General features: G+C 40.1%; 1 protein-coding gene across 7 annotated transcripts in view; it reads left to right on the top strand.

Annotated features, from left to right (window-relative positions):
- Nucleotides 1-1,023: 1,023 nt before the first annotated feature.
- The window catches only part of LOC119527911 (protein DDI1 homolog 2), a 43,212-nt gene continuing 17,980 nt past the window's right edge, over nt 1,024-26,255 (top strand). For 4 of the 7 annotated variants that reach the window (XM_037828442.1, XM_037828440.1, XM_037828443.1 and 1 more), the window contains exons 1-6: nt 1,024-1,332; nt 10,580-10,709; nt 13,935-14,174; nt 19,346-19,472; nt 22,936-23,063; nt 25,891-26,019. In XM_037828442.1, coding sequence (XP_037684370.1) covers nt 1,195-1,332; nt 10,580-10,709; nt 13,935-14,174; nt 19,346-19,472; nt 22,936-23,063; nt 25,891-26,019 — 892 coding nt within the window. In that variant the 5' untranslated portion in view covers nt 1,024-1,194. Of the gene's footprint in view, nt 1,333-6,108; nt 6,228-9,008; nt 9,047-10,579; nt 10,710-13,934; nt 14,175-19,345; nt 19,473-22,935; nt 23,064-25,890; nt 26,020-26,255 lie in introns of those variants that run through there. The other 3 variants (XM_037828436.1, XM_037828435.1, XM_037828437.1) reach the window with 3 other exon arrangements.

Below are 26,255 nucleotides of genomic sequence, written 5' to 3'. Positions count from 1 at the left end.
AATGTCTTTCATTAATTTTAAGATGCATCCTTGTCTCCTTTATGTTCTAATTAGCACCACAACACCAGGCAAGGAGTCCCTCCCAGTGCAGGTGGCCAATCTCTCATCCACTTTAGATTCACCTTTCAGTTTCGGTTTTCTGACATCCTCACTCCTGGGCCTCTACCATTAGTCAGCTATGTGGCCTTGAACAGGAATTTCACCCTGTTTGTTGAGCAGGTGCTAAGCCGTGTCCAATAAAGGCACTCTGCTGGGTTCTGGGGGCAGCGAGAGATAGAAAACAGACACAGTCCAAGTAGAGAGAAAACTGTATTTAAGAGGTGGGGGCGGGGGAATGGAGCCTTGGAGGAACTGAAAATCGACAAGGTGGCTGAGGACAGTGTGAGGGGAGGGTTCAGGAAGTCAGGCTGGAAAGGTAGGCTAGGGTTAGACCCAGTAGGCTTCTGTAGGGGAGGCAGGGTAATTTTGGTTTTAACCCTAAATCACCTGGACAGAAAGTGAATTAATCTGAGTCTCAATTTTCTATCTCGGAAAATATGTTTTTGAATTATCTGGTTAGTTATCAGTCTTCTTTACTAGATAAAGAGTTCCTTAAGGGCTAGCACCTGCATTTTTAGCCACTTTTGTATACCCAGCGCCTAGCACATAGTTGGCGCTTAATAAAATGTCTGTTGGATGAATAAGTTAGGTTGTGGAATCCTGCAATGAAATCAGTTATTAAATCAACCAATAAATAGATTTCTCTTTCGCCGCATTCCCTTCCTTCCCTTTCCCTTTTCTCGCCTTTCCTCCCTCTTCTGTCCCACGCTCCCCGCTACCCTCCCCTTGCTTCCCGCCTCCCCTCCTCGGCCCCGCCCCTCCACTGCGACGCGAAGGCCGAGCGGGTCGGGCAGGCTTTACGGCAGCAGGTTGCGGCGGGGCGGGGCTCTGGGCTGCCGGCGCGCTTGGCGGCAGCGGTGGGAGGCAGGCCGGCAGATAGGCGGTCGGAGCTGCAGGCTGCTGGTGGCTCTGCTGCTCGGTAGTGAGGGCGGGAGGGAGGGAGTCACTGAGTGTGTGTGAGGGAGGGAAGGAGACAGCAAGCGGGCGAGCGACCAGCCCGCGCCGTCCGTCCGCAGCACCAGCCAGGCCCCGTCACCACCTCCCCTCAGCCCCGTGCCGAGGCCGGGCCGAGCCGAGCTGGGTCGGGCCCGGGCCATGCTGCTCACCGTGTACTGTGTGCGGAGGGACCTCTCCGAGGTGACCTTTTCCCTCCAGGTCGACGCCGACTTCGAGCTGCACAACTTCCGCGCGCTGTGCGAGCTCGAGTCCGGCATCCCCGCAGCCGAGAGCCAGGTACGCTGGGCAGCGGGCGGGGCCTCGGTCCGGAGTCAGCCCTCCCCGCCTGGGGGCTCAACCCTCCTTGAGCTACCGATGGAGAATGGGAGGGGAACCTGCGGGCTGGCCATTCCCAGCTCGCCCCCGCATCCGGGAGGGATCCGGAATCGGTAGCTGCCCCCACGCACCCCAAGCGTGGTGTGGAGTGCGAGGGGAGGGAGCGGAGAACCCCGCCGCAGACGCACCCACTGCAGCGTGAGGGGCGAGTGGACTCTGTTGGGGGGCCCTCCCCACCTTCTGGCTGTTTAGTCCCTTCTCTCTAATCTTAGTTTGGAATGTCTTTCGGGACCTGAGAAGGAGCCATGAGTTTGCAAGGGTTCATACATCCAGCTTCCCCAACCAGAAATACCAGTTTGGATCACTGTGGCAGATAGATGGGGTCATCTGCTTTTGGAGAGGGTTGCTGCCTAAGTATATGTAATTTACCTTTAAATGTCCCGGTTTGTACTTTAGATAAAGGGGAAAGTTTGAGACTTGCACTACCTCATTTTGAGGTCCTTGAAGGGGCTCTCTTTTCCCTATCACACGCGTTTCTGGCTCAGTTCTTTAAAAAATATGTATTGGTTCAAAAGCCGTCTTTCTTTCAGGTGACAGTTCAGAGTTTGGGTCAGTTCAAAGCTCGGTGCTTTATAAGGATATTTGCTTGACAGTGATCTAGTATTTTCTCCTTAGTGTGATTTGGTTGTTTCATTTCCCTACCCTGCTGGAAAGAAGTTCAGCTCCTCTCACATTTTGAATAAGTGAAGTAATTTATTCACAAAATGCTCTAAGACTGCTGCTAGCCTTTGTCAAACACAATTGGCGACACTAACTCTGTAGCCCTCACATTAAAACATTTAAATCTTAACTTGATATGTGAGACTTGTACATAGTCTAAACATTGAGGGAAATTATAGATGTCCTCCAAGGCCCCAGAATGTAAATCTTGAGTTCGTACTGCAATTATGAAATAGTTCCCCAAACCATCACCCCACTGCTGCTTGTTCTGCCCTGTGTTAGGGTAAACAGATGTGTCAATATTTTGTTCAGAAGTGAGTGTTACTACACTTTGTGAACTTTAGAACCTTGACATAGAGCTAAATATCAAAGAAGAATTTATTTCAAGGTACAAAGTGTCACTCAATAGGTACATTGGCAATAGGTACAAAAAAGTGTTGAAAGGGATTTTTTTGCAACTTCTATAAAAAGTTGGTCTACAAAAACTCAGGAACCGGTTCCTGTTGATGAATCCCTCATATGGAGAATGAGTTTAGGGAGAGAAAATCAATTCTTAAATTTTTGAAGGTGGCTTTTTCAATTGTTTTCTTCCCTCTAGCTGCTGTATTACCCTGGGTATAATCACCTACTGGTAAGAGGAATAGAGAGTTAAGATGTAAATTGATTTTGTTATTGAGGCTTAGAAAAAGAAAGATTGAGATAGTCTATTCCTGTACTTTTTAAGATGACTGTAACAGAAAATTTAAATAAGGTAAGGGGGAGGGGTGTCAGATTGAAAGACAAATGATTTATGGTGAAGGCAGGCACTGCCAGTTCTTAGGATAGGAAGACCTTACTAATTGAACAGTTAGATAACTCCAAATTCATTCTTGGTCATTTTGTCAATGTTTTGGTATTGACTTCCTTCACAAGCCATGTTACTGTATAGAAATATGGGCTCCCACTAGTTTCAGGCCTGTATTACATGGCTGTAAACAGCTCTTGTTTTTCAAGTTTGTACTTTTGGCTCCATTGTAACCTGACAACACAGTATCTATTTTAAGATGTCTGGTGGTCTGTTGTCTTTAATTTGCTTGCCTGTCCGGCAGGAACAGGATCCATCCTAGACACTTGAGTCATTTCCTTTCATCAAATCACAATAGTAAACATCATTATAGTTTTTATCCACAAATATATCATCCCTTACTTGAGTCCCCTCCCCCCTTCACCTCCCAAGGTTTTCCCTCATTACTCATCTTCCCTTCCTCTTGTGATTCCCCTGGTCTCTTTATTTCACTCTTCTCATTCACCTTCTCCATTCTCATTCCTTCACCTTCCTTTTCTTCAAAGGAGTATATATTTTTTATGCTCTTGGCTAATCTTTTTGGCCACTGTGTGTCCAGACCAATGGTCTTCAAAGTTTTTCAGTCATGTACCCCTATCGTAAAATGTTTTTAAACATGCATCCTTGTTAGATATATAATACAGTATATATATGAACTAATATGTTCTATGTGTTGTATAGGCATATGTAATATACTATATGCATGAATTACATTATATACATGAAGTAATACATCATGTGTATTATATTTAGGCACAAAATAGAATTAAGGAGGGATACATAAAATAAATTGAACTGAAAATTCTAAGATTTTTAATTTTCTTCTCCACCCTTAAAGAATTGTCTTCCATGCCTGCCCCACATTGGGGTTCACTGGTTTAGAATTCAGTCTTTCATATCAGTGTCAATTGTGCTTGAGCATATGCTTAGAAAGGTGATAATTTTTAACAGCTCTAGTCTGATTTTAGTGTCGAGCATGAGAACACATTTAGAATAGAAACCATCTCTACTTTTACATGTGATTAAAGCTGGGAGTGTTCCATCTCTTAATACAAGTGTGGGCTTGGAAGCCAGTTATGGCTTTGTTTGATGCTTTGCTGCAGACTTGATTGAGTGAACTTCAAACAATTAGAATTTGGCTTCAGTTTAAATTAGTCTTCAAATTTTTGAAGCATCATTATAATTTAATTCTGTAGGTGGCATGTGATAAAATGTGTGCAGAATATGTAAGGACCCTCAGATGAAAGGCATATTTAAGAGTCAAATAATAGCAGTAATTGTATGATCCTGCAAATGCAACTCTGCACACAGCGTGATTTGTGGTTTGTAAAACACTATTTTAAACTAGTGGAAACTGAAATTTTCCTTTGTAGCCAGTTTTGGTATGTTTATTTTGCAGGTAAGTTTCATGTGTTGTTTTTTTTTCCCCCTGATAAATAATACATATTCATTACAGAAAACTTATAATGTATAGAAAAGTATAAAGAATGTCAGCAATCACTTCCTACCTCATAACCCAGAGATAATATTTATTTATTTATATATTTTTAGATGCAATTTTATTAAAATATATTCACATACAATAAAATCTTCCAAAGTGTACAGTTGAATCATCATATAGTTTTACATTCATCACAGTTTTTTGAACATTTTCATTACTCCAAGAAATAAAAATAAGAATAAAAATAAAAGTAAAAAAGGACATCCAAAACATCTCATACTCCTTTTCCCCTCATTATTCATTTACTCTTTGTCCTCCTCTTTTGTATTCGTGTGTCCATACACTGAATAAAGGGAGTGTGGGCCACAATGTATTCACAATCACACAGTCACATCATATAAGCTATATAGTTATATAGTCGTCTTCAAGAATCAAGGCTAGTGATTACGGTTCAACAGTTTCAGGTATTTCCTTCTAGCTATTCTAATATACTAATAACTGAAAAGGGATATCTATAAAATGCATGTGGTTATTTTTATTGTGTTTTTTCTAAACTTTTCCCCTTTATATAGTTAATGTAACTCTTAAATATAATAGGGCCTGAATAGTATATACAATGTCCTATCTTTCTTCAGGCAACACTACATTGTCAGCATTTTCCCATTACGTTTCAAGTTCTTCAAATTTATAATTTTTAACAGCTGCCTCATATTCTGTTGTGTAAGTGTGCTATAATTTATTTAACAATTTCTCTGTTGCTATTTTTTGAATTGGAGAAAATTGGAAGCACTTATAAGTAACATTGCCATGGACATCCATATACTTAAGGCTTTGTCCCCATTTCTGATTATTTTCTCAGGACAACTTTTTGATTTGGAATTACCAGGTCAAAGTTATAAACTGTTTGAAAGACTTTTAGTAAATATTATGAAATTGCCTTTCAGAAGGGAACCTGGCTATATTACATGGGCAAGTATAGGCAGAGCACAATCAGCTAATGGTGGATACACACAGCTGTTTGGAGTGATTCCAGAAGTTTTGTGACCAGTTTTTGGTCCTCAATGCTAGAAATGCATTGTTAAGATTTCTGTTAATTGAAGGCTCTCATTCAGAGCCAGAAAACATTTGACATCATGCTTAAAGATTTTGGAGTTTTATCAGTCTATTGTTAAATGTTGATTAAGATTAGAATTCAGTCTCTAGGGTGCCTCCTCTGGAGTAAGTACTAGTAGTTGTGCCAATTCTGCGGATTAAGACTTCTAGCTGTATAAATTTTCCTATTTGTTGTATGTTCTCGTAAGTGGCAAAATGTGAATTTTGAGCATTGTAGCCTTTTGGTTGGGTAATTTGAATTGTGGAAAGCGTCACCTCTAAGTCTGGAATGCCATTCCCAAATGTTTTGATTGGTAAAGATTTGAAACCATTAGTTCAAAAGATACACATATTAAGTTTAAAAATCACCACACATTTATTTTAACATTTAAGCTGCCAACTAATTGTCTTTCTTAAAGTCTAAGCCTATTCTAACAAAAATCAGTTCTTCGTGGCAAGTATAATTTCAGCTAAGCTTTTGTTGATCTCATTTGTGTCCTTGGACTAAAATGAAGTACACGTGTTTTGTCGGTATAAAGAGTGTTTTCCTCATCCACACTCCCCAGTATTTCTAGGAAACTGGGGGTAGAAAGCAATATTCCATGTTTCAAAAACATGTTTGGTGTTTGTGATTAACTGGATCTTACATTTTTATTTGTAGATCATACTTCCTTCCTCAAAAAAATATATATATATTGTCTGCTGAGAAAGTATTGTGGCAACCAAACTGTGATGGAGCGACGTATGGCATCTGTAAAAGGGAAGTCCCAACAGCAAGGAGTTGGTAGTATTCCTTTCTTTACGTTTGGAGCAGGGGATGCATTGAGCAGTGGACAGTATTTTGATCTCCTTGGCAGATATAGCCCCTTAGTGGTGATGGATGTCTTAATAGCTCTTGTTAAAGCCACCCAGTTAATTCACCAGGCCACTTTGGGGTTATGTTTGGGGAACTTGTACATGGTACTAGAAAAGTATGGGCTTTAAAGTCAAACAAAGGGGTTCCACATCCCAGCTCTTTTAATAGCTATGTGACCTTGGGTCACCTAACTCTGCATCTCAGTTTCCCTGTCCATAAAATGGAACTAATAATACCTACTTCATATAATGATTGTGAGCCTTAAATGAGATGATATGAGGATTAAGTGGGAGACTGTAAGAACCTGGTAGGGTCCTGGCTCACTAATGGTGGTTGCTATTTGAATTTGGTTGTCCATGTTGCATTTCCTGCATGGAGAGAATTCACTGGTCGTGTGGTAGGAACATTCTCATTCTCCCAAATTTGGTTCCTTGTTGTAAATAAATAAATTGACACTCTCTCATAAGTACAGTTAGAATATGTCATTCCCCAAGAGACTGGTCATGTATCTCTGAATATACTGATAGCTGAGTTTCTGAACTTGGAAAATGAAGGAGTACTTGGACTACTGGTGACTTCATTACAGTGTCATCTTTCTTGCTGCACACCTCAACTTGTGGCACTTGAGATTTATGGATTTTTTTTCCAAAGCAGCCCCCAAGTTATAATGTGACTCTTGTTGCTTTGCAAAAATCTGTGTTGATTATAGTGTAGTTTTGCTATGAGATAGGTGCTTAAATAAGGACATGTGATTGGGATGGTGGAGCGACTGGTGTAAATTGAAGGTGAGAACTAATAATACTTTTCTAGTCACGTATAGACCTTGTAAAGTATAGTTGGACCTACAAACTCTGCAAATCAATTTTTTGTTCATCTTCAGAAGGATTCAATTTTGGAGGGAACTAAATTCAGTTTCCTGTTCTGTTCTTCGTGTTAGTGCAAATCCTGAGAACAGATAAGACAGAGTCACTTTTTTTCCAGTTTAAATGCTGCATTTTCAGTTCTGTGCCAGGCAACCTTGCTATGAGATCTTTGAGGACACATGAAGAAACACTGTGGAATGCTGGTATAGCAAAAAGAACTGGAAAGGACAACTGCAATGATTAGCCCCAGCTGCTTGTTTGAAAAACGGGGAAATGTGAGGCCTGGACCAGCTGAGTAACAGAGCCCGGATGGAACTCAGGTTCCTTGGTTTGCATGTGGCCTGGTGTTCTATACCCTAAAAAAGTGAATCATTAGGAAGAAAACCTTTCAAAGCCTGAGGTTTATTGTGAACACCCCTCTGGAGCATATGGTAATGCAGGGCAGGTTTTATGTTCCTTCATGGTAGAATTATAGTGTGCCTTTTTATGTTCTCTTTTTTTCTTTTCACAACACATTATTTCATCTATGTTTATGCTCTTGGTTTTTCTTCAGTGTTTGATTACACATCATAAAAATATTTTATCGGTAGTACATTCCTGATCCTGTTGCATCTGTATTTAATCGTTATTTTTCTGGATTTCTTCCACTTTTTTCTTTCAGTCATACACATAAGAGTAATAAAACTTTGGGGGTGGAAGAAGAGAAGGAAGAATGTAGGAAGAGTGGTATTTGGGAACATTTTGGACCTGTCAGTGTGCAAAGATCATTTAAAAGTGTACATTTTTTTTAATTGTGGTGACATATATATATAAAACTTAAATTTCCCATTTTAACCACCTTCAATTGTATAATTCAGTGGCATTAATCACACTTAGAATGCTGTGCCATCATTCCCACCATCCATTACCAAACCTTTTTCATCATCCCAAACAGAAAGTGCACCCATTACACATTAACTCTGTTCCCCACCACTACCACCCATAACCTGTGATACCTTTTCTGTCTCTGACTTTGCATATTTTATTTACTTCATATATGTGAAATTATATAATAGTTGTCCTTTTGTGTTGGGCTTATTTACTCAACATTATAGCTTCAAGGCTTATGCATGTAGTAGCATGTATCAGAACATCACTCTTTTTTATGGCTGAATAACACACCATTGTATGGATAGACCATATTTTGTTTATCCATTCATCTGTTGATGAACATTTGGGTTGTTTCCACCATTTAGCTACTGTCAATAATGCTGTGAACATTTGTGTACAGGTATCTGTTGTTTAAGCTTTCAGTTCTTTGGGGTATGTACCTGTGTGCTGGTTTGAATGTATTATGTCCCCCAGAAAAGGCCATATTCTTTGATGTAGTCTTGTGTGGGCAGACTTATCAGTGTTGATTAGATTGTAATTTTTTGAGTGTTTCTGTGGAGATGTGCCCCATCCAACTGTGGATGATGACTGTGATTGGATAGTTTCAAGGTGTGTCCCCACCCATTCAGGGTGTGTCTGAATTAAATCACTGGAGCCATATAAATGAGCTGACAAACAGAGGGAACACAGTGCAGCTGAGAGTGACATTTTGAAGAGGAGCTACAGCCAAGAGGGACACTTTGAAGAATGCAGAGAGCTGAGAGAGGAGCTGCAGCTTACAGAGACATTTTGGAGACAGCTGTTGAAAGCAGACTTTTGCTCCAGAGAAGCTAGGAGAGGACAAACACCCCAAGAGCAACTGAGAGTGACATTTTGGAGAAAAGCTGAAGCCTAGAGAGGAATGTCTTGGGAGAAAGCCATTAAGAAACCAGAACTTTGGAGCAGATACCAGCCACGTGCCTTCCCAGCTAACAAAGGTTTTCCGGACACCATTGGCCATCCTCCTGAAGGTACCTTTTATAAAAGCCAATCCATTTCTGGTGTTTTGCAATCCTGCAGCATTAGCAAACTAGAACAACCTACAAGTGGGATTTTCAAGTCAGATGGTAATTCTATATTTAACTCTCTGAGGAATCACCAAACTGTTTTCCACAGCAGCTGTACCATTTTACATTCCCACCAACAAGGTACTAGAATTCCTATGTTCCTGCATCCTGACAGCACTTCTTTTTTTTTTCCTTTTTCTTTTTTAATAGCCATTCTGGTGGGTATGAAGTGGCATCTTGTGGTTTTGATTTGCATTTCCCTAATGGCTAATGATGATGAACATCTTTTCTTGTGCTCATTGGCCATTTGTATGTCTTCTTTGGAGAAATGTCTATTTTTTAATTGAGTTGTCTTCTTATTGTCGAGTTTTAGGAATTCTTTATATATTCTTGATATTAAACCCTTTTCAGATATATAGTTTCCAAATATTTTCTACCATTCTATAGATTCTTTTCACTTTCTTGATAATGTCCTTTAATGCACAAAGTTTTTTATGTTGTTGAAATCTAGTTTCTTTTTTCTTTTGTTGCTTGTGCTGTTAGTGTAAAATCTAAGAATCTATTGCCCAATACAAGATTCTGAAGATATTCTGTGTTTTCCTTCTAAGAGTTTTATAGTTTTAGCTCTTATATTTAGGTTATTGATCCATTTTGAGTTAATTTATACATATGATATGAGGTAAGGGTCTTATTTTCATTCCTTTGCATATAGATTCCAGTTTTCCTAGCACCATTTGTTGAAGAGACTGTTTTTCCCCATTTGAGTGGACTTGGCGCTCTTGTCAAAAATGATGGACCATTATGCTTCGGTTTATTTCTGAACTCTCTTCTGTTGGTCTATATACTTGTCCTTCTAAAACTGTACACGTTGTTTAACATTTCCGTAGTTAGCATACCCAGAGTAAAGCATTCTCATTTCCCTGCCTGCTCAAAATAAAAGCCTAAAGTTACAGCCACTACTTGCATAGATTCATTTATCTTTTAATTCAACAAATATTTGAGTATCAGTTATATAACAGGCCTTGTTCTAGGCATTGGGGATATGGTGAACAAAACAAAGTCCTTGTCCTCAAGTAGCTTACATTTTAGTGAGGCAGAAAGACAATAAACAAACAAATAAATACATAGTATGTCAGGTGAGGATACATTTCAAATTAGGGAAGGGCTCTGAAGAGGTAATGTTTGATCAGTAAAAATGACTGGGGAAAGCACCGTCCTCAGGTGGAGAGGAGAGCAAGTGAAACAGCCCTGACAGCCCTGTTATTTGAGGAACAGCAATCATGGTAGGAGATGAAGTCAGAGAGGGAGCCAGGGCCAAATCACCTGGGATTAGTAGGTGCTGGGAAGGACTTTGGGTTTTATTCTAGGTGTGACGGGAAACCATTGAAGGTTTTTGAGCAGGGAGTGACATCTGATTAAGAAGAAGCCTGTGGTCTTTCTGCTTTATACCATGTTATTTCTCAGTGCTTTATGCTATTATGTTTTTTCTTCTTGTAGATTGTCTATGCTGAAAGACCTCTCACAGACAACCACAGATCACTGGCTTCTTATGGCTTGAAAGATGGGGATGTTGTGATTTTACGACAGAAGGAGAATGCAGACCCTCGACCTCCAGTACAGTTCCCAAGTAAGATATCTCATAACCGGTTAGCAGCTCCTAACACAGACATCCATAGGTAGCACAGCCTAGTGGTGCAGAGTGCAGGGCTTTGGAGTCAGACTACCAAGGGACAGATCCTGACTCCTGCTGTGAAACTGTGGACAAGTTATTTAACTTCTAAATAAATGTTTCCTCATCTGTAAGGTTGGGACCATAATTAACCCCAACTCCTACCTTTGTTGTGAGGAATAATGCTTGAAAAACCTCTACCTCATAGAAAGCCCTCATAATGTTAGCTTCTGTGTTATCGATGATAATTATACAATAATCTTTATCCTTGGGAAGAATTTGCAAGTTACAAATGCCTGACTTTTGACTGACAACTTTTGTTACTTTGTGTCTGGCCCTCAATGGCAGGCCTTTTTGGTGCATTTTTTCATCAGCCAGACACTTGGACCCACATTTCATGTGATGTCATACCTGTTATGGGGAGATTCTGCTTTACAGTTTTTTTTTATCATTTAACAGATGAAGTTCAGGTTTTAAATGATGTCTTTGAAGTTAAATAGCCAACAAGTAATAGCACAGGAATTCATTCTTGCTGCTTTCTCCATTGCACTGAACTTCATGAATATTAAGTAGCTGAACCACCAATGTCCTGTTCTTCCCTTTCAGCTGTGTTAATCATGCAAAAAAGAAACTTACATGTATTCAATGTTCCATCCAGAACAGATGTTTATACTCTAGAATCTGTGCATTAGGATTTGAGAGGTCTGTGTCCCTTGTCCCTGAAGTAATCTGCAGGTGTGTGTGTGTGTGTGTGTGTGGATGTGAGTGATGGGGAGAGGGCCCATAGATTTCTTCAGAGACTCAAACAGGTTCATCATCCACAAAAAGTTTATGAGTTTCTAATGTGTAACTACTTAATGAAATGTATTCTTTTTTCCATTCCCTACCAGATTCTGGTAGATTTCTTTAAACAGTATTTAGTTTCGAGGTCACCTGGTTTTAAAGTTTATAGTAACAGATGATAGGTGTCTGGGTGATGACAGGCTTCGGCTATAACACAGTGCTTCTATTCAGCCTAAAACTGGAGCTATAAGAGACCATCAAGCACCCATCTTACCAGGTTTGCATTACATTAGTCTCTTGGGGCTGCTGCTAAACTTTAGAAAGAGTAGTGGTGAAAATATGCCAATAAATAAAGACTAGCAGAGGTGGTAACCAAATCTTCCACTATTTAATTTAGTGAGCTTGTTTGTTCTTGGGATTTGCCTTTTTCCCCCTGTACTGTTCGTTACAGACAAGAGAGCCAGTAGGTGAAAACAAAAACAAAAACTTGATTTATAAGGTAAACAAGTTTTTCAGAATTATTCTGAAGTGAATGGACTCTCAAGATAATTGTTAACAGGGGTACTGATAAAATTTGTCAACCAGCAAAGAATGCCTGCCCTTGGTTGGTATCAAATAATTACCTCAGAGAGATCATGCCGTGCAAGTCACCTTTCCACTGGTTGGTAGTTCGTATGTATATACTAGCTGCTCGCTGAAGTCTCTTGGAAGAAAGAGGCTGTTTAAACCCATGCAAGAGGCAGTAACCTTACACCTGAGTTTAAGCATTTCCTTCTATTTGAGGTCTAAAAGGCTTTAGGCTAGCCCCAGATGTGGGACAAATGTGACTATCAAGCATATATTTTTTGAGGTTGAAGGAATGTGGATTCACTCAAGCCTAGCCTCTTACTCTGGCTCTATTGTTTACTTTTCTTTTTCCAAAAAAAGAAAAGAAAAGAAACACTTTTAAAAATAACAGCTTCATTGAGATAGAATTCACATACCATACAGTTCATCCATATAAAGGGTACAATTCAGTGGCTTTTAATATAGTTGCAGTGTTGTGTAACCATCACCATACTCAGTTTCAGAACAGTTTCATCATCTTAAAAAAGAAATCCTGTACCTATTCCCCATTTCCCCCCAACTCCTCTGGCTCTAGGCATCCAAACACCAGTCTTCTTTCTATTTCTATGTATTTGCCTATTCTGGGCATTTCATGTAAATGGAATCATACAGTATGTGGTCCTTTGTGTAATAAAACTCTTAGAAGGACCAAAACTTCCTTTTATTTTCCTTTAATTGTAATAAGATCAACTCAGCCTGGATTATAGAATCTGGGAGTTGTAGCTCCCTAAACCTTTTGTGGCTTTTGTTGCACTCAGCACTAAGAACCTTTGCTAGTCCCTTCTCTTCTGTCATTCTCTCCTGTAACATGATTGCACCCGCTCTGTCCAGGAGCATGTGCAGTGATGCACAGATGGAAGTTGCCCTTTCAAAGCACTGTTCAGAACCTTACAGAATTTAACATCTAGCATTTGTGCTGCTCACTTGATAGGTGTTGTATTAGTTTCCTAGCTGCTAGAAAAATACCATACGATGAATTGGCTTAACAACAGAAATTTATTGGCTCACAGTTTCAAAAGCTAGAGGCTTCCTTCTTCCTGGTTCAGTATCTTCTGGCTGGCTGGCCATCTCTGGGATCCTTGGCTTTTCTGTCACATGGCTATGCATACAGCAGCAGCTTTTCCTTTCTCTTCTGGGTTCCGTTGGCTTCCAACTTCTGGTTGTTCCCCATGGCTTCTCTCTCTGTGTCCAGTTTCTTCTGTTTGTAAGCAACTATTTTGGATGAAGGCCCACCCTCATTCAGTTTGACGACACCTTGGTAACATCTTCAGAGTTCCTTTTTGCAAATGAATTCACACCCACAGGTCCAAGGATTGGGATCTGAACATGCCTTTTGTGGGGTGTATGATTCAGTCTCCAACAATAGGGTAGTATTCTTTAAGATATCAGGGCTTTTTGAGGTATATGGCAAACCAGACTAGGTGTTTTCTGAAGAACCACATCCAGATTTATGAAATTAGGTTCATTGAAACTAGGTTTAATTTTTTAACAACATAAATAAAATTGAAAGTTAATGTCCATTCTGAGATATTTTATAAGCCAAAAATTTAGGGTTACTACCATCCTTCCGTCCCTTTCTGTCCTTTCCTTTCGGTTCACTCACATAGACTCCAATCTTTATACTCTTAAGTCATCATGAGAAGGGTACTGAGAAAGCAAGGGGAGAGGCATTAGAGTGTCAACGATTACTGTTTAATATCATGGGTTCTTCTATGAGTACATGCGCTGTTTCTTTCAAAAGTTTGTTTTTAAAGAGTCATTTGGAATAAATTTTGAATTGATTTTCCCCAACAGACTTACCCCGAATAGACTTCAGTAGTATAGCTGTGCCTGGCACATCGAGCTCCCAGCAGCAGCGCCAGCCACCAGGCGCACAGCAGTCCCACCCATCTCCTGGAGAAATCGCTGCTTCTCCTCAGGGCCTGGACAATCCAGCCTTGCTCCGAGACATGTTGCTGGCCAACCCCCACGAGCTGTCCTTGCTGAAGGAACGCAATCCACCCCTGGCAGAAGCTCTGCTCAGTGGAGATCTTGGTAAGCTATAAACTTGGAAGACTGTCAGGCTGACCTGAAGTGAAGTAATTGTGCCACAACAAATGTGGAGAGACTCAAGCAACTGGTGTATTCGGTTCACTGTCATGTGATTGTTGAACATACCAGTTGGTCTGTGAGTGGTAAATCAGAGGTGATGTCAAAGGCTGAGTTAACTGGTGACAGTGATAGACTTTTAGGACTGCATAGATCCCTCAAATTCATGTAGAACAACCCCTCATTTTACATCTTTTTCTAGTTGTTTTTAGCACACAACCCAGGTACTAATTTTCTGGCCTATTCAGTTGAGCCTTAATTAAAGATAGGACCAGTAAGCCAGCTGATGCCAGTTGAAATGCTTTTATTGCAGGAAATAGGTCCAGTACCATCAACCTGTTTGGCAAAATGGAGCTCCTTTATTCTCATCCAACCTTGGTTTTGAAGATGATGATGAGGTTGTTGCCAGCAATTTGTTTGGAGCTGCATTTGAGCCATTCTTTTATTAAACATAACATTTATTTTTCTAGTCATCTTTATGGATAAAGGTTTCTCTGTAAATGTCTCCCATTTCACTCTTGGATTTATGATGCTGTACTGACTTTTTTTTTTTCCCCCTCCCAATTTTTATTGCTGTAGCTTATAGAATTAACATATTGTGTTTTATATTATACTGAAGGTTGTTGGTTTTTTTTTTTAATCTTGTGATTTGTTTCTTCCTTTTTTTAAAAAATTCAGTTTTATTGAGATATATTCACATACCATACAATCATCTTTGGTTGCACTGACTATTTTAAAAGATAACAGACACTCAATTCTTTTCTGAATTGACCTTTTTTTTAAATTGAGATAATATTTACCCACAGATTGTACTTTCAGAATTGTCAGTGTACAGTTTGATGACTTTTGATGAACATAAACACTCAAGTAACTACCAGCCCAGTCAAGATATAGAACATTTCTATTGCTCTAGAAAGTTCCATTATGTTTCCTTCTAGTCAGTTTCTTCCCCCGTAGGCTACCACTGTTCAGATAATCATTATACATTAGTTTTGCCCATTTTTAGACTTCATATAAATGGAATTATATAGGAGGTACTCTTTTGTGTCAGGCTTCTTTCACTTAACATAGTGTTTTTTTTATTTATTCTTGCTGTATATATTAGCAGTTCATATGACTGATATCTTGATTTCTTAAATTTCTTATGTTAGTATTTCTGGTTCCAAAGACTGTGATGATGGCACACTTAAGCTTACACACTTAAATACATCACTATTTAAAAAATACTACAATAAAGATTCTTGTTGGGCAGAACCTAAGATGGCAGCTAAGTGAGACAGGGCAAAAAAACACCTCCATGAAAAATACTAGATAAAAACCAGAAAGTGACCCAGAACACCACTGCTAGTGATGCATCAGCCGGACAAGGTCTGCTAAATCTACAGGGAACGTGCATTTGGTGAAACCAGGAGACTGTCTTCTAAAACAAGTGAGTGAGTCGGCTGAAAGTCCCGCGGCCACGCTGCGGTGTGGGGAAACAGTGAACTGGCGTTTGGAGATGGACTAGTTCTTTAAAAAAAAAACAAAAACCCGGGAGCGGCTGCAGATATGACGGGTAGAGCCGCTCAATGAAGCACGGCGGGAGCAGGCTGGGCTAACGCTCGGTGTCTGGTGTGAAGTATACCCCTTCCCACACCTGCTGCTGACTGTCTCGAGACCGGAGGAGCAGAGGGGAGCCAAAAGGAGAAAAAAACTGCATTCCTTGCAGGCATCTCCCCAGCGGGCGGGGGACGCTCCTGCCCAGGGCCAGACCCACAGCCCAGAACCGCGCCAAGAAACCCAGTGTGACAGGGAATCTTTCCCGCAGCACTACACACAAGCCATAATATCGGCCGTGGATAGTGGCCTTTAATACACCCACGGCTGATTGTCCTGGAGCTGGGAGGGCGGACCTGTGCGAAAAGGGGGAAGTTAACGCGTCCCATTCAACCATCTTTGAAGCGAGCTGGGAGCACCCCTGCACGGCCTAGCGACCCAGGGCTTCCCTGGCGGGCCGGCACGCACTAGTGACATGGCGCGGCCCTCCCTCAGCAGAGGTCCTGGAAGAGCACAGCTGGGAAGGGGGAACTGCTCGGAAATTCCAGGGACCCTATGCGAATACCAAGCACTTGTGGGTCAGCAGCAGAGACAATCAGTGGAAAGACTGAAATGAAGGCTTAGGCTCCGGTAACAGCCTTAAATCTCTGGAAACACCTGGGAGGTTTGATTATTAAAGCTGTCCTGTCTCTCTAACCACCCAGATACACGCCCCACATTCAGGGCAGACAGCACCAGCAACACACCCAAACTTGGTGCACCAATCGGACCCCACAAGAATCAGACCGCCACACACCACAAAGACAAAGTGGGGGAGAACTGACTTGAGGGGAACAGGTGACTCACGGACGCCATCTGCTGGTTAGTTAGAGACTAAGTGTATGCCACCAAACTGCAGTTCTGTCAAATTAGGGATCAAGTAAAGCAAATGCCAAGAGGCCAAAAACAACAGAAAATCTTAAAGCATATGATAAAACCAGACGTTATGGAGAACCCAAACCCAAACACCCAAATCAAAAGATCAGAAGACACACAGTACTTGGCACAATTAATCAAAGAATTACGGACAGGCAACAAGGGCATGGCTCAGGATATAAAGCACATGAAGAAGAGCATGACACAGGATATAAAGGACATAAAGAAGACCCTAGAAGGGCATAAAGAAGAAATTGCAAGAGTAAATAAAAAAATAGAAGATCTTATGGAAATAAAAGAAATTGTAGGCCAAATTAAAAAGACTCTGGATACTCATAATACAAGATTAGAGGAAGCTGAACAACAACTCAGCCTCCTCGAGGACCACGGAACAGAAAATGAAAGAACAAAATAAAGAATGGGGAAAAAAAATTGAAAAAATCGAAATGGATCTCAGGGATATGATAGATAAAAGAAAACGTCCAAATTTAAGACTCATTGGTGTCCCAGAAGGGGAGAAGGGTAAAGGTCTAGAAAGAGTATTCAAAGAAATTGTTGGGGAAAACTTCCCAAATCTTCTACACAATATAAATACACAAAGCATAAATACCCAGCGAACTCCAAATAGAATAAATCCAAATAAACCCACTCCAAGACATATTCTGATCAGACTGTCAAATACTGAAGAGAAGGAGCAAGTTCTGAAAGCAGCAAGAGAAAAGTAATTCACCACATACAAAGGAAACAACATAAGACTAAGTAATGACTACTTAGCGGCCACCATGGAGGTGAGAAGGCAGTGGCACGACATATTTAAAACTCTGAGAGAGAAAAATTGCCAACCAAGAATACTTTATCCAGCAAAACTCTCCTTCAAATTTCAGGGAGAGCTTAAATTTTTCACAAATGCTGAGAGATTTTGCTAATAAAAGACCTGCCCTACTTCAGATACTAAAGGGAGCCCTACTGACAGAGAAAAAAGCTGAGGGACTTCACCACCAGTAGATTAGTCCTATAAGAAATGCTAAAGGGAGTTGAGCAGGCTGAAAGGAAGGGACAGTAAACAATTCACTGAAACTACATGAAGAAATAAAGTGTACCACTAAAGACCACATGGTAAATATAATACCAATACTATTGTATTTTTGATTTGTAACTCTACTATTTACTTCCTACAGGATCTAAAATACATAATCTGTAATAATAATGTAATGATAAATCAGTGGTTTTGGACTCAATGTAAAATATGTAATTTTTGACAAGAACTACATAAAAGTGGGGGAATGAGGGAGTATAGGAACATAGTTTATGTGTCATTTTGAAGTTAAGTTGGTTTCAAAGAAAAACAACATTGTTATAGATTTAAGATGTTAAATTTAAGCCCCATGGTAAACACAAAGAAAGTGTCGGAGAATATGACCATAGAGATGAAAAGTAAAGTAGGGGTTCCGAGAAGTGGTGGAAGGGGCAATGGGGAATTAAGAAATGAGTGTAGGGTTTCTGTTTGGGGTGAAGGGAAACTTCTAGAAAGGGATGGTGGGAAGGTGATAGCTTTGCAACATTCTAAATGTGATTAATCCCACTAATGGAATGCTAGGGAGGGGGTGGAATGGGAAGATTTAGGCTGTATATATGTTTCCACAGCTGAAAAAAAAAAGACAGTCTAAATAGATGACAATTGAATGCCAAGGATGATCCTGGATGGGATCTGAGGATGGAGGAGAGGCGGCTCAAAGGGACACAGATGGGACATAAGGGGGAAAAAAAAAAGGGGAATATAGAATGTAAGCTTTGTATCAAGGTTGAATTTTTTGAACTTCTTAGCTGCGTTTAATGGGATTGCATAAAAGAATGTTCTTGTTCATGGGAAATGTATATGTGAATTATATTGTTTTTTCAAGGATGTGGGCACCTTGCTCTCGTATGTTCAGAAGTCAGAGCAGTAGATGATGGATGATAGGGAGGGAGGGAGGGAAAGAAAGAAAGAAATGGTGGTATGACAGGATGTTAAAGGTGGTGGATCAGGGTATGCTGGAGTTATATGTATGGGGTTTGTACTGTTTTTGCAACTGTTCCTGTAAGTTTGAATTTATCTCAAAATTTCTTTAAAAGAAAAAAAAGATTCTTGTTGTAACGTTTATCTTATATAGCAGGCAGGGTTTTTGCCTTACTAATATTACTACTTATTGTCCATCAGGACACGCAAAATATAGGCTAATGGTAGTTTGCATTTAGTTAGTCTGGTTTAAGTCAGACAGTGTTATAAAAGAAGGGAAATGAGAAGAGGAAAGGGGGGTATTGTAGTGCTCTGTTTTCTTCCTAGTTAATAGGATGATGGAGGGCAATGGCAAGGAGAGGAGTGGGGGATATTTATTTGCCGCACTGATTTAAACTGCAAAGTCATTATCTCTGAGTAGAAATAATATGGGTAACTTAAAAGAATAAAGAATCTTTGCAAATACTTTATTTTTTTACACTGCATTTAATGAAATAGTCTTGCCTCATAGAATAGAAATTAAATGTAATTTCTCATTCCAAATAAATTTTAGGCATCCTCTCTGTACCGCTTAAAAGTTGCATTTTGAGAAATTGTTTGGTATGGAAAAGTACTAATAAAGAATGAAATTAGGGTAGTACTTAGTTATTTTTCCCCTTTACTTTTGCAGAGAAATTTTCCAGGGTCCTGGTGGAACAGCAGCAGGATCGAGCCCGGAGAGAGCAAGAAAGGATTCGTCTTTTTTCTGCTGACCCTTTTGATCTTGAAGCTCAGGCAAAGATAGAAGAAGACATAAGGTAATGACATGTGTTAGTTTCCTGTGGCTGCCATAACAAAGTACCACAATCTTAGTGGCTTAAAACAACAGGAATTTATTGTCTCACAGTTCTGGAGGCTAGAAATCCCCAAATCAAGGTTTTCGCAGGACCATGCTCCCTCTGAAAGTGGTAGGGGAGAATCTTTCCTTGCCTCTTCCTAGCTTCTGGTGGTTTGCCAGCAGTTCTCGCTGTTTCTTAGCTTGCAGCTGCAGCACTTGAGTCTTGGCCTCCGCTGTCACATGGTGTTCTCCGTTCATGTGCGGTGCCTCTTCTCCCTTTTTTATAAGATCAGCAGTCATACTGGAGTAAAGGCCACCCTATTTCCAAGTAAGGCCATATTCTGAGGTACTGGGGTTTAGTACTTCAGCATATCTTTTTGGGGACACAGTTCAACCCATAACAGACCCCTTCAGCCAAGCAAGACTCAGACAATGCAGGTTTCCCAAACTACAGATAATCTTGCATTAGGTGGGAATCTGCTTTGAGGTAGCTTCTCTGTTTTGCGATGGGATAGTGACTTCAGTCTTTAGGTTATTCTCTCCTCTTCCATTTTCCTCACATTTCAATTCAACATTACAAAGATATAGGTACCTAACTTAATGACTTTCCATTCTCCCAAAATTTTTAATAAAGGACTCCCTGACAAGCAGAGAGAGCATGATTAAAGCAGCTCCAGGTAGAGGACTCCAAGACTGAGCAGAAGCTTCTGTCCGGTGAGACAGTTAGGCTGACTACATAGGCTGATTTGATTCTCTTACCTTAGATAGGGTGTGTGAGTCCTGATTAAATCCAGGGCTCAGGAATGATTGGATTAGAGAAACGGCTGTCCATGAATGGTGTCTGCCTTCCACAGTATTTGTACCACCTTCTGTGGGTAAACTCGTTGTTAAACACGTTTTCAGCACCACTTTCTGTGATGCAGCAGTTCTCCCCTGGGGCTGCATTAAAATCCCGTGAGAAGCTTTTAGAAATAATCAGAATCTTCAGGCTTGGGGCCTAAGCAAATCCAATGATTCTAATGCCAACCTTGGTCAGTATAAAAGTCATAAGCAAGAACTTGTTCTGTCAGTCCCTTTGAATAAAAGAACAGCTGCCACCTCCACCACCCCCCCTTTCAAATTTTGTTGCTGATCGTGAAGGCCTCAGTATAACTAAGATGAACATGTAACTGTGATGATACTACTTTTAGCCTTAGTAGCCTTTTAGGGACCGTGTCAACATCTTTGTGGTTACTTAAATGAAGCCTAACTTGGTCATTATTTTACACTATCAACCTGGCAATCAAATCATGCTTTTTTTATTTGTCTGACTGCATTTTAAATCAGAGAACTATAAATTGTACACCAGAATCGATCGCCAGCCTAAACCATTCACTTGTGCTCCTTTTGATTAAGTGTTTCTGTCAAATACTAGTGAATATCTTGGAGAAACATCACGTTAGTTAAATCTACCCAGAGAAATAGGAAGATATTTGTGTGCACTGAAGTAGATCCTGTTACAGCTGCTATAAGGGAGAAGTGACAGACTTTTCAAGATTAGTTGTGTTCTTTCCAGGAAGCAGTGGGGGGCATCATAGCCAAACCATGATTCTGAATCTTTGGAAGAATAGAAGTGAAACAGGGCATACCCATATGGCTCATGTTTCTTCCCTAGAGTGGAGATAATGCATCCATTCTTTTAAAAGAGAAAACCTCGTGCCTCTAAAGTGACTGGTGTTATTCCCGAGGACTTTTTACTGAAATTTATCTTGGTTGGAGTCATTGCTAGGTCAGAGTTGCAGAACTAATTTTAGGTTATTTCTAAATTTCATCCTGTAGCTTTGGCACAGAGCTGTGTAATTCTATCAGATGCCTGTCAAAGTTTTATTTGGTGCATCACACCAGTGATTACACAGGTTATATGCATGCTGAGTTATAATAGCTTGCATATTTGCCTGACTAAATTAAACAAGTGTGCCTTTCTGAGACTTTCTGAGACATATTATTACAGCAAGGCTAATAAAGCCATCAATCCAGTTGAGCTAGAATACTGTTGCAAAAAGTCAGGCACTGTAGTTGAGAGTGGGGGCGGCAAACTTTTTCTGTAAAGGGCCAGGTGGTAAATATTTTAGGCTTTGCAGGCTAGGTGATCTCTGTTGCCAGGGTTCAGTTCTGCCACTGTAATGCAAAAGCAGCCAGAAGCAGTATGTAAATCAATGAGGGCAGCTGTTTTCCCATTAAACTTAATTTACACAAGCAGGTGGTGGGCTGTAGTCTGCCAGCCTCTGGTTTACAGTGTCCTTTACCCCAGGTCTTCAACCCTGTTCTGTCATTGTCTCAGGCTTCAGGCAAGTTGCCCAGTCTCTACCTTAGTCTCCATAGGTCACAAATACATGTTGGTAATATTTTATTTTTAGGGGTATTGGATAGTTAAAAAGAGTTTGGTAATGAAGACATGAAATGTTTGAGTTAGCTAATACTCCTTTTATATGCTTTTGTTGTATAAGGTTTAGAATATGTTGAATTTTTTAAGAAATGATTTGATGGACCAAGTGAACTATGATAAATGTGTGTATAAATTTAAGTTAGGTAGATAGGTAGACCTGTGCATTTTTTTGAGCATCTCCTCTTACATCAGCATTGTATATGTGGTGCTTTATGCCTCTCAGCAACCCTATAATACAAATTATTATCCTCCTTTCACAGATTTGAAAACCCAGTCTTGGAGATGAAATGGCGGATGCATTTGACTTCAAGTGTTATTTTATAACATTAATATAAAAGCAGTTAACATTTATTAATCAGTGTGTGCCAGACACTGTTCTTATACCTTTACAAATATTATCTTAATCCTCACAACAACCCTATGTGGGTATGGTAAAAAAGAAGCACAGAGAGGTTAAGTCATTTGCCAAAGATCATGTTGGTGGGAATTGGTGGAGCCAGGATTCAAGTCTAATGTTAGCACCCACGTTCCTTACCTTTACACTAGAGCTCCTTTGACATCTTGATATTAAGTACATGTGATTTCATTAAACAAAAGCAATTGAAGCATCTGCATATTATGTTTGCAACTATTTTCTATGCCAAACATAGAAGTGTACCCAGATATTCAGAAAATCCTCAATTAAAATTGGAGTCTTCATGAAGTTCTGACATTCTACATAATTAAAAGAATCATGACCCTTGCTCTCCACAAGTTTATTTGCTTATTTCTGAGCTTGTAAAGGATCATCATGGTTTTACCGAGGATAATTTTTGTCCCTTGATGCTTTCTGCAACTGTGTCTCCTTACCCTCCTGCTAAGTCTCCTATTGTAGGATGGAGCACCAGTTTCCATTCCCATGACTCAGCAGCTGTAATGGGGACAAAAGATATGCCCAGATCTGTTTTTAATGTTATGGTGTTAAAACAGATTTCTTGTGGAAATAATGCTTTTAGTACCTGATTTTGGTTTGTTACAGGCAACAGAACATTGAGGAAAATATGACAATAGCTATGGAAGAGGCTCCGGAAAGTTTTGGCCAAGTAGTGATGCTTTATATTAACTGCAAAGTGAACGGACATCCCGTGAAAGCCTTTGTTGACTCAGGTGATGCATCCATCTTCTGTGTCTCAGTCTCCCCTTTCTGATCTGACACAGGTGGAAGGGGAAATTCTCCGGTGTCCATTAAGGATAGTGGTTGTCCTCTGGACTGCTAACAAGCCTGGGGGTTATTGTTTTATTTGCCAGTCTTCTCTTGTTTGTAATAGGTTTTTTTTCGGTAATCACTTTTTACCCAGCTTTATATTTTGTGGTCTCTCCTTTCTTCCTACTTCTTATATTCCATCGTGGATTTCTAGAATACTTTTGTAAAAAATGGGAATAAATAGGTTTAGAATAAGGAGCTATAAGAAGGAGTTGTGTGGAGTATAGATCAGACAGCTGTTTAGCCTGTTCTTTGTGCCAGCACTTTGCCAGGAGCTATGAGGAATACGAAGATATATGGGGTATGGTTCTTGCCCTTAAGGAACATAATGTCCAGGTAAGGAGACAAGTAGTTTCTCCACTTGAGGATTCAGAAAATCCCTGTACTAACTAATAATGTACCTCTTCTTTCAGTAACAATTCTTTACTTTTGAGTAAGAACACAGTGGATGGTAGAGGGTGTGTGACTGAGTGGTCTTATGTGTGTTTATTCTGGATATCTTTTTCTTATTTGCGGCTGTAAGATATGGTAAGTTTCCTAGAGTAGAAAAAGCTCTCCAGTCAAATAATATTTTTTTCTATTTGTTCATCCACAAATATTTGAGTACATGCCAGGTTTCAACCGTCTTTGAGTTTGTGTCTTGGGATGAGAGTATTCCTGGGAGAAATAAATCTGTTAATTATTCATTTCTGAGGACAGTGTCTAGTTCTGGGCACCTCAGGCTTCATACAGTTCTTACAACAGTGGGAAAGACAAATACATAAGAGACCCTAATACAGCACTCTGCATTTATTGAGCACTCACTGTGTGCTAAGCATTATGCTAAGTAGTGATTAATATACACCATCTTACTCAGTTTTATTTAGTCCTCAGCACATCTCTGTGAGATAGGTGACGTCACTTCCTGGTAAGCAGAGACATGACTGGAGGACTTCGGATTCAGCCCCATATTCGCTTGTTGCCAGAACTCTCAACCACTGTGCAAAAATCAGATGAATGTTAGATGGACACAGAGGCCACATTATCACTTTGACAGGGTGCTCAGGAGTGGCTTCCCTCAAGAGGGCATTTGAACTGAGCTGCCTTCACAGACAGAGATTGGGGCTTCAAGCTAAGGCTTGAGAAAAGACAGGAAAGCAGTGAAAGAAGCCCTTCATCCTGGTCAATTACTTTAATTACATCAGAGCCAACTTTTGTGGTTGGAGTTGGGGGGGGGTGAGGGAGAAAAGAAAGAATCGCCTCTCCAAGTTCCCTTTTCCTTTATTATTTCTGGGCCTTCTTGAATCTAACCTTCCTCAAATGCTAAAAGCTTTCAGTGCCCTTTACTCATTAGGTGCCTAATGGGTAATATGATTTGGATTTGAATTAAAGGAGAGATCACTGGGAAAGGACAGTCAGTCATAGGGGAAGTGGGTCTTGAGCTGAGCCTGAGGAGAAATTCAGAGAAAGTGGAGGGGGTAAGGGCAGTTTACCGGAGGGGCATGGTCTGTGTCTAAGTGAGTAAGAGTTGAAGGGTACGCATTCCTTTTGCTAAAGTGACGGGTGTAGAGTAGTTAGAATGTAAGACTGGGAATAAACAGTGGGGCCAGAAATAGGTGGGATCTGAAGCTGTGGTGATGTGGTTTGAAACTGATGTTATAAAGATTGAGACCTATTGAAAATTTGTGAGCAGATGAATAAGTGACCTAAACAAGGTGATACCTTAGAGAAGACTGAGGACAGGAACATATCTGGAGAATTCCTTACCCCTAAGGGTCAGAACGATTTCCTTGCTTTAAATTGTACATCCACAGGGTGATTTAGAAGCCAGAGAAATTGTCCTCTTACAGGGAGATTAGGCTGGTTGCTATCGTCAGAAGAAGGAAGGTCAGAAATGGCAGAAATTGGATAGAATTTATTAACAGAATTGGGACAGAGTTTGAGAATAGGGAGAAGGCTAAGAGAAGAGCAATAGAAAGTGAACACTACCTGAGTTTTACAATTCTGAGAAACTGATTCCAACAGCAAAGATAGAAAAGTCCCAAGTGAGAATTATTGGGGGATAAAGAGTTTTATTCTGTGGACTTTGAGATAGAAATGTCCAATACTTGGGAATGTGGAACTCAAGTCTGACGAAGAGGTTGGGACTGTGGATAAAGATTAGAGAAGTGTCATCTTCTGCAAAGGCTGACTCCTTCTGTGTGAGTGAGTACATGTAACTGGGAGAGAGGTTACCTAAATGCTCTCACCCTTCCAGGGAAGAGGGTTGAATTGTTGGAACAGAGAATGGGGAACCCACTGTATCTTTTGATTAGTAGACTATAGTGCCCCTAAGTTTGAAATAAAAATGACTTGATAAATGTTTAGAGATACTCAGTAAAAACTGCTCTGAGCATAAAGTAGTGCTTAATTTAGCATTGCATTTATAGACAAAGTGTTCATCATTTGAACTTTAGGAAAGTCCTTTCCAGGTCATTTTGTTTTCTTTTGGTAAAGTTTTAAAATATTTAATAATATTGCAACAAAATATTCTTTCTCCCAATGTCAAATTTCCACACTATGCTTCAGATCCCAACGTGGAACTGAAAAGTTGAATTAAGCATGGCAGGAAGCCTGCCAGGTAGGAATGATTTTAGACGGAAAAAGCCTTGGGGTGTACTTGCTTTCTGCCCTGTTCTTAGTGCTGTAATTTGAGTTGTACCACAAATGTGGATTTTATTTTTATTATCTGATATTTTCCTCCCCATGCAGGTGCACAGATGACTATTATGAGCCAAGCTTGTGCAGAAAGGTGTAATATAATGAGGCTGGTAGACCGTCGGTGGGCAGGGATTGCCAAAGGAGTGGGCACCCAGAAGATTATTGGAAGAGTACATCTAGGTGAGTGAAAAACACTGCAAGTTAATGTATCTTTGTAGAGTAATAGATTTTTTAAAAAATTGTTTTTAATTGTGGTAAAATAAACCTAACAAATACCATTTTAACCATTTTAAGTGAACAATTCTTTGACATTAAGTACATTGACAATACTGTGTAACTGTCACCACTATCTGTTTCCAAACTATTTTTATCACCCCAAACACAAACTCATACTCATTTAACAATAACCCCGCCAT

Source organism: Choloepus didactylus, chromosome 2 (genome assembly GCF_015220235.1).
Source record: "Choloepus didactylus isolate mChoDid1 chromosome 2, mChoDid1.pri, whole genome shotgun sequence".
Classification (NCBI taxonomy): Eukaryota; Metazoa; Chordata; class Mammalia; order Pilosa; family Megalonychidae; genus Choloepus; species Choloepus didactylus.
This window is presented reverse-complemented; position numbering and strand designations above follow the sequence as displayed.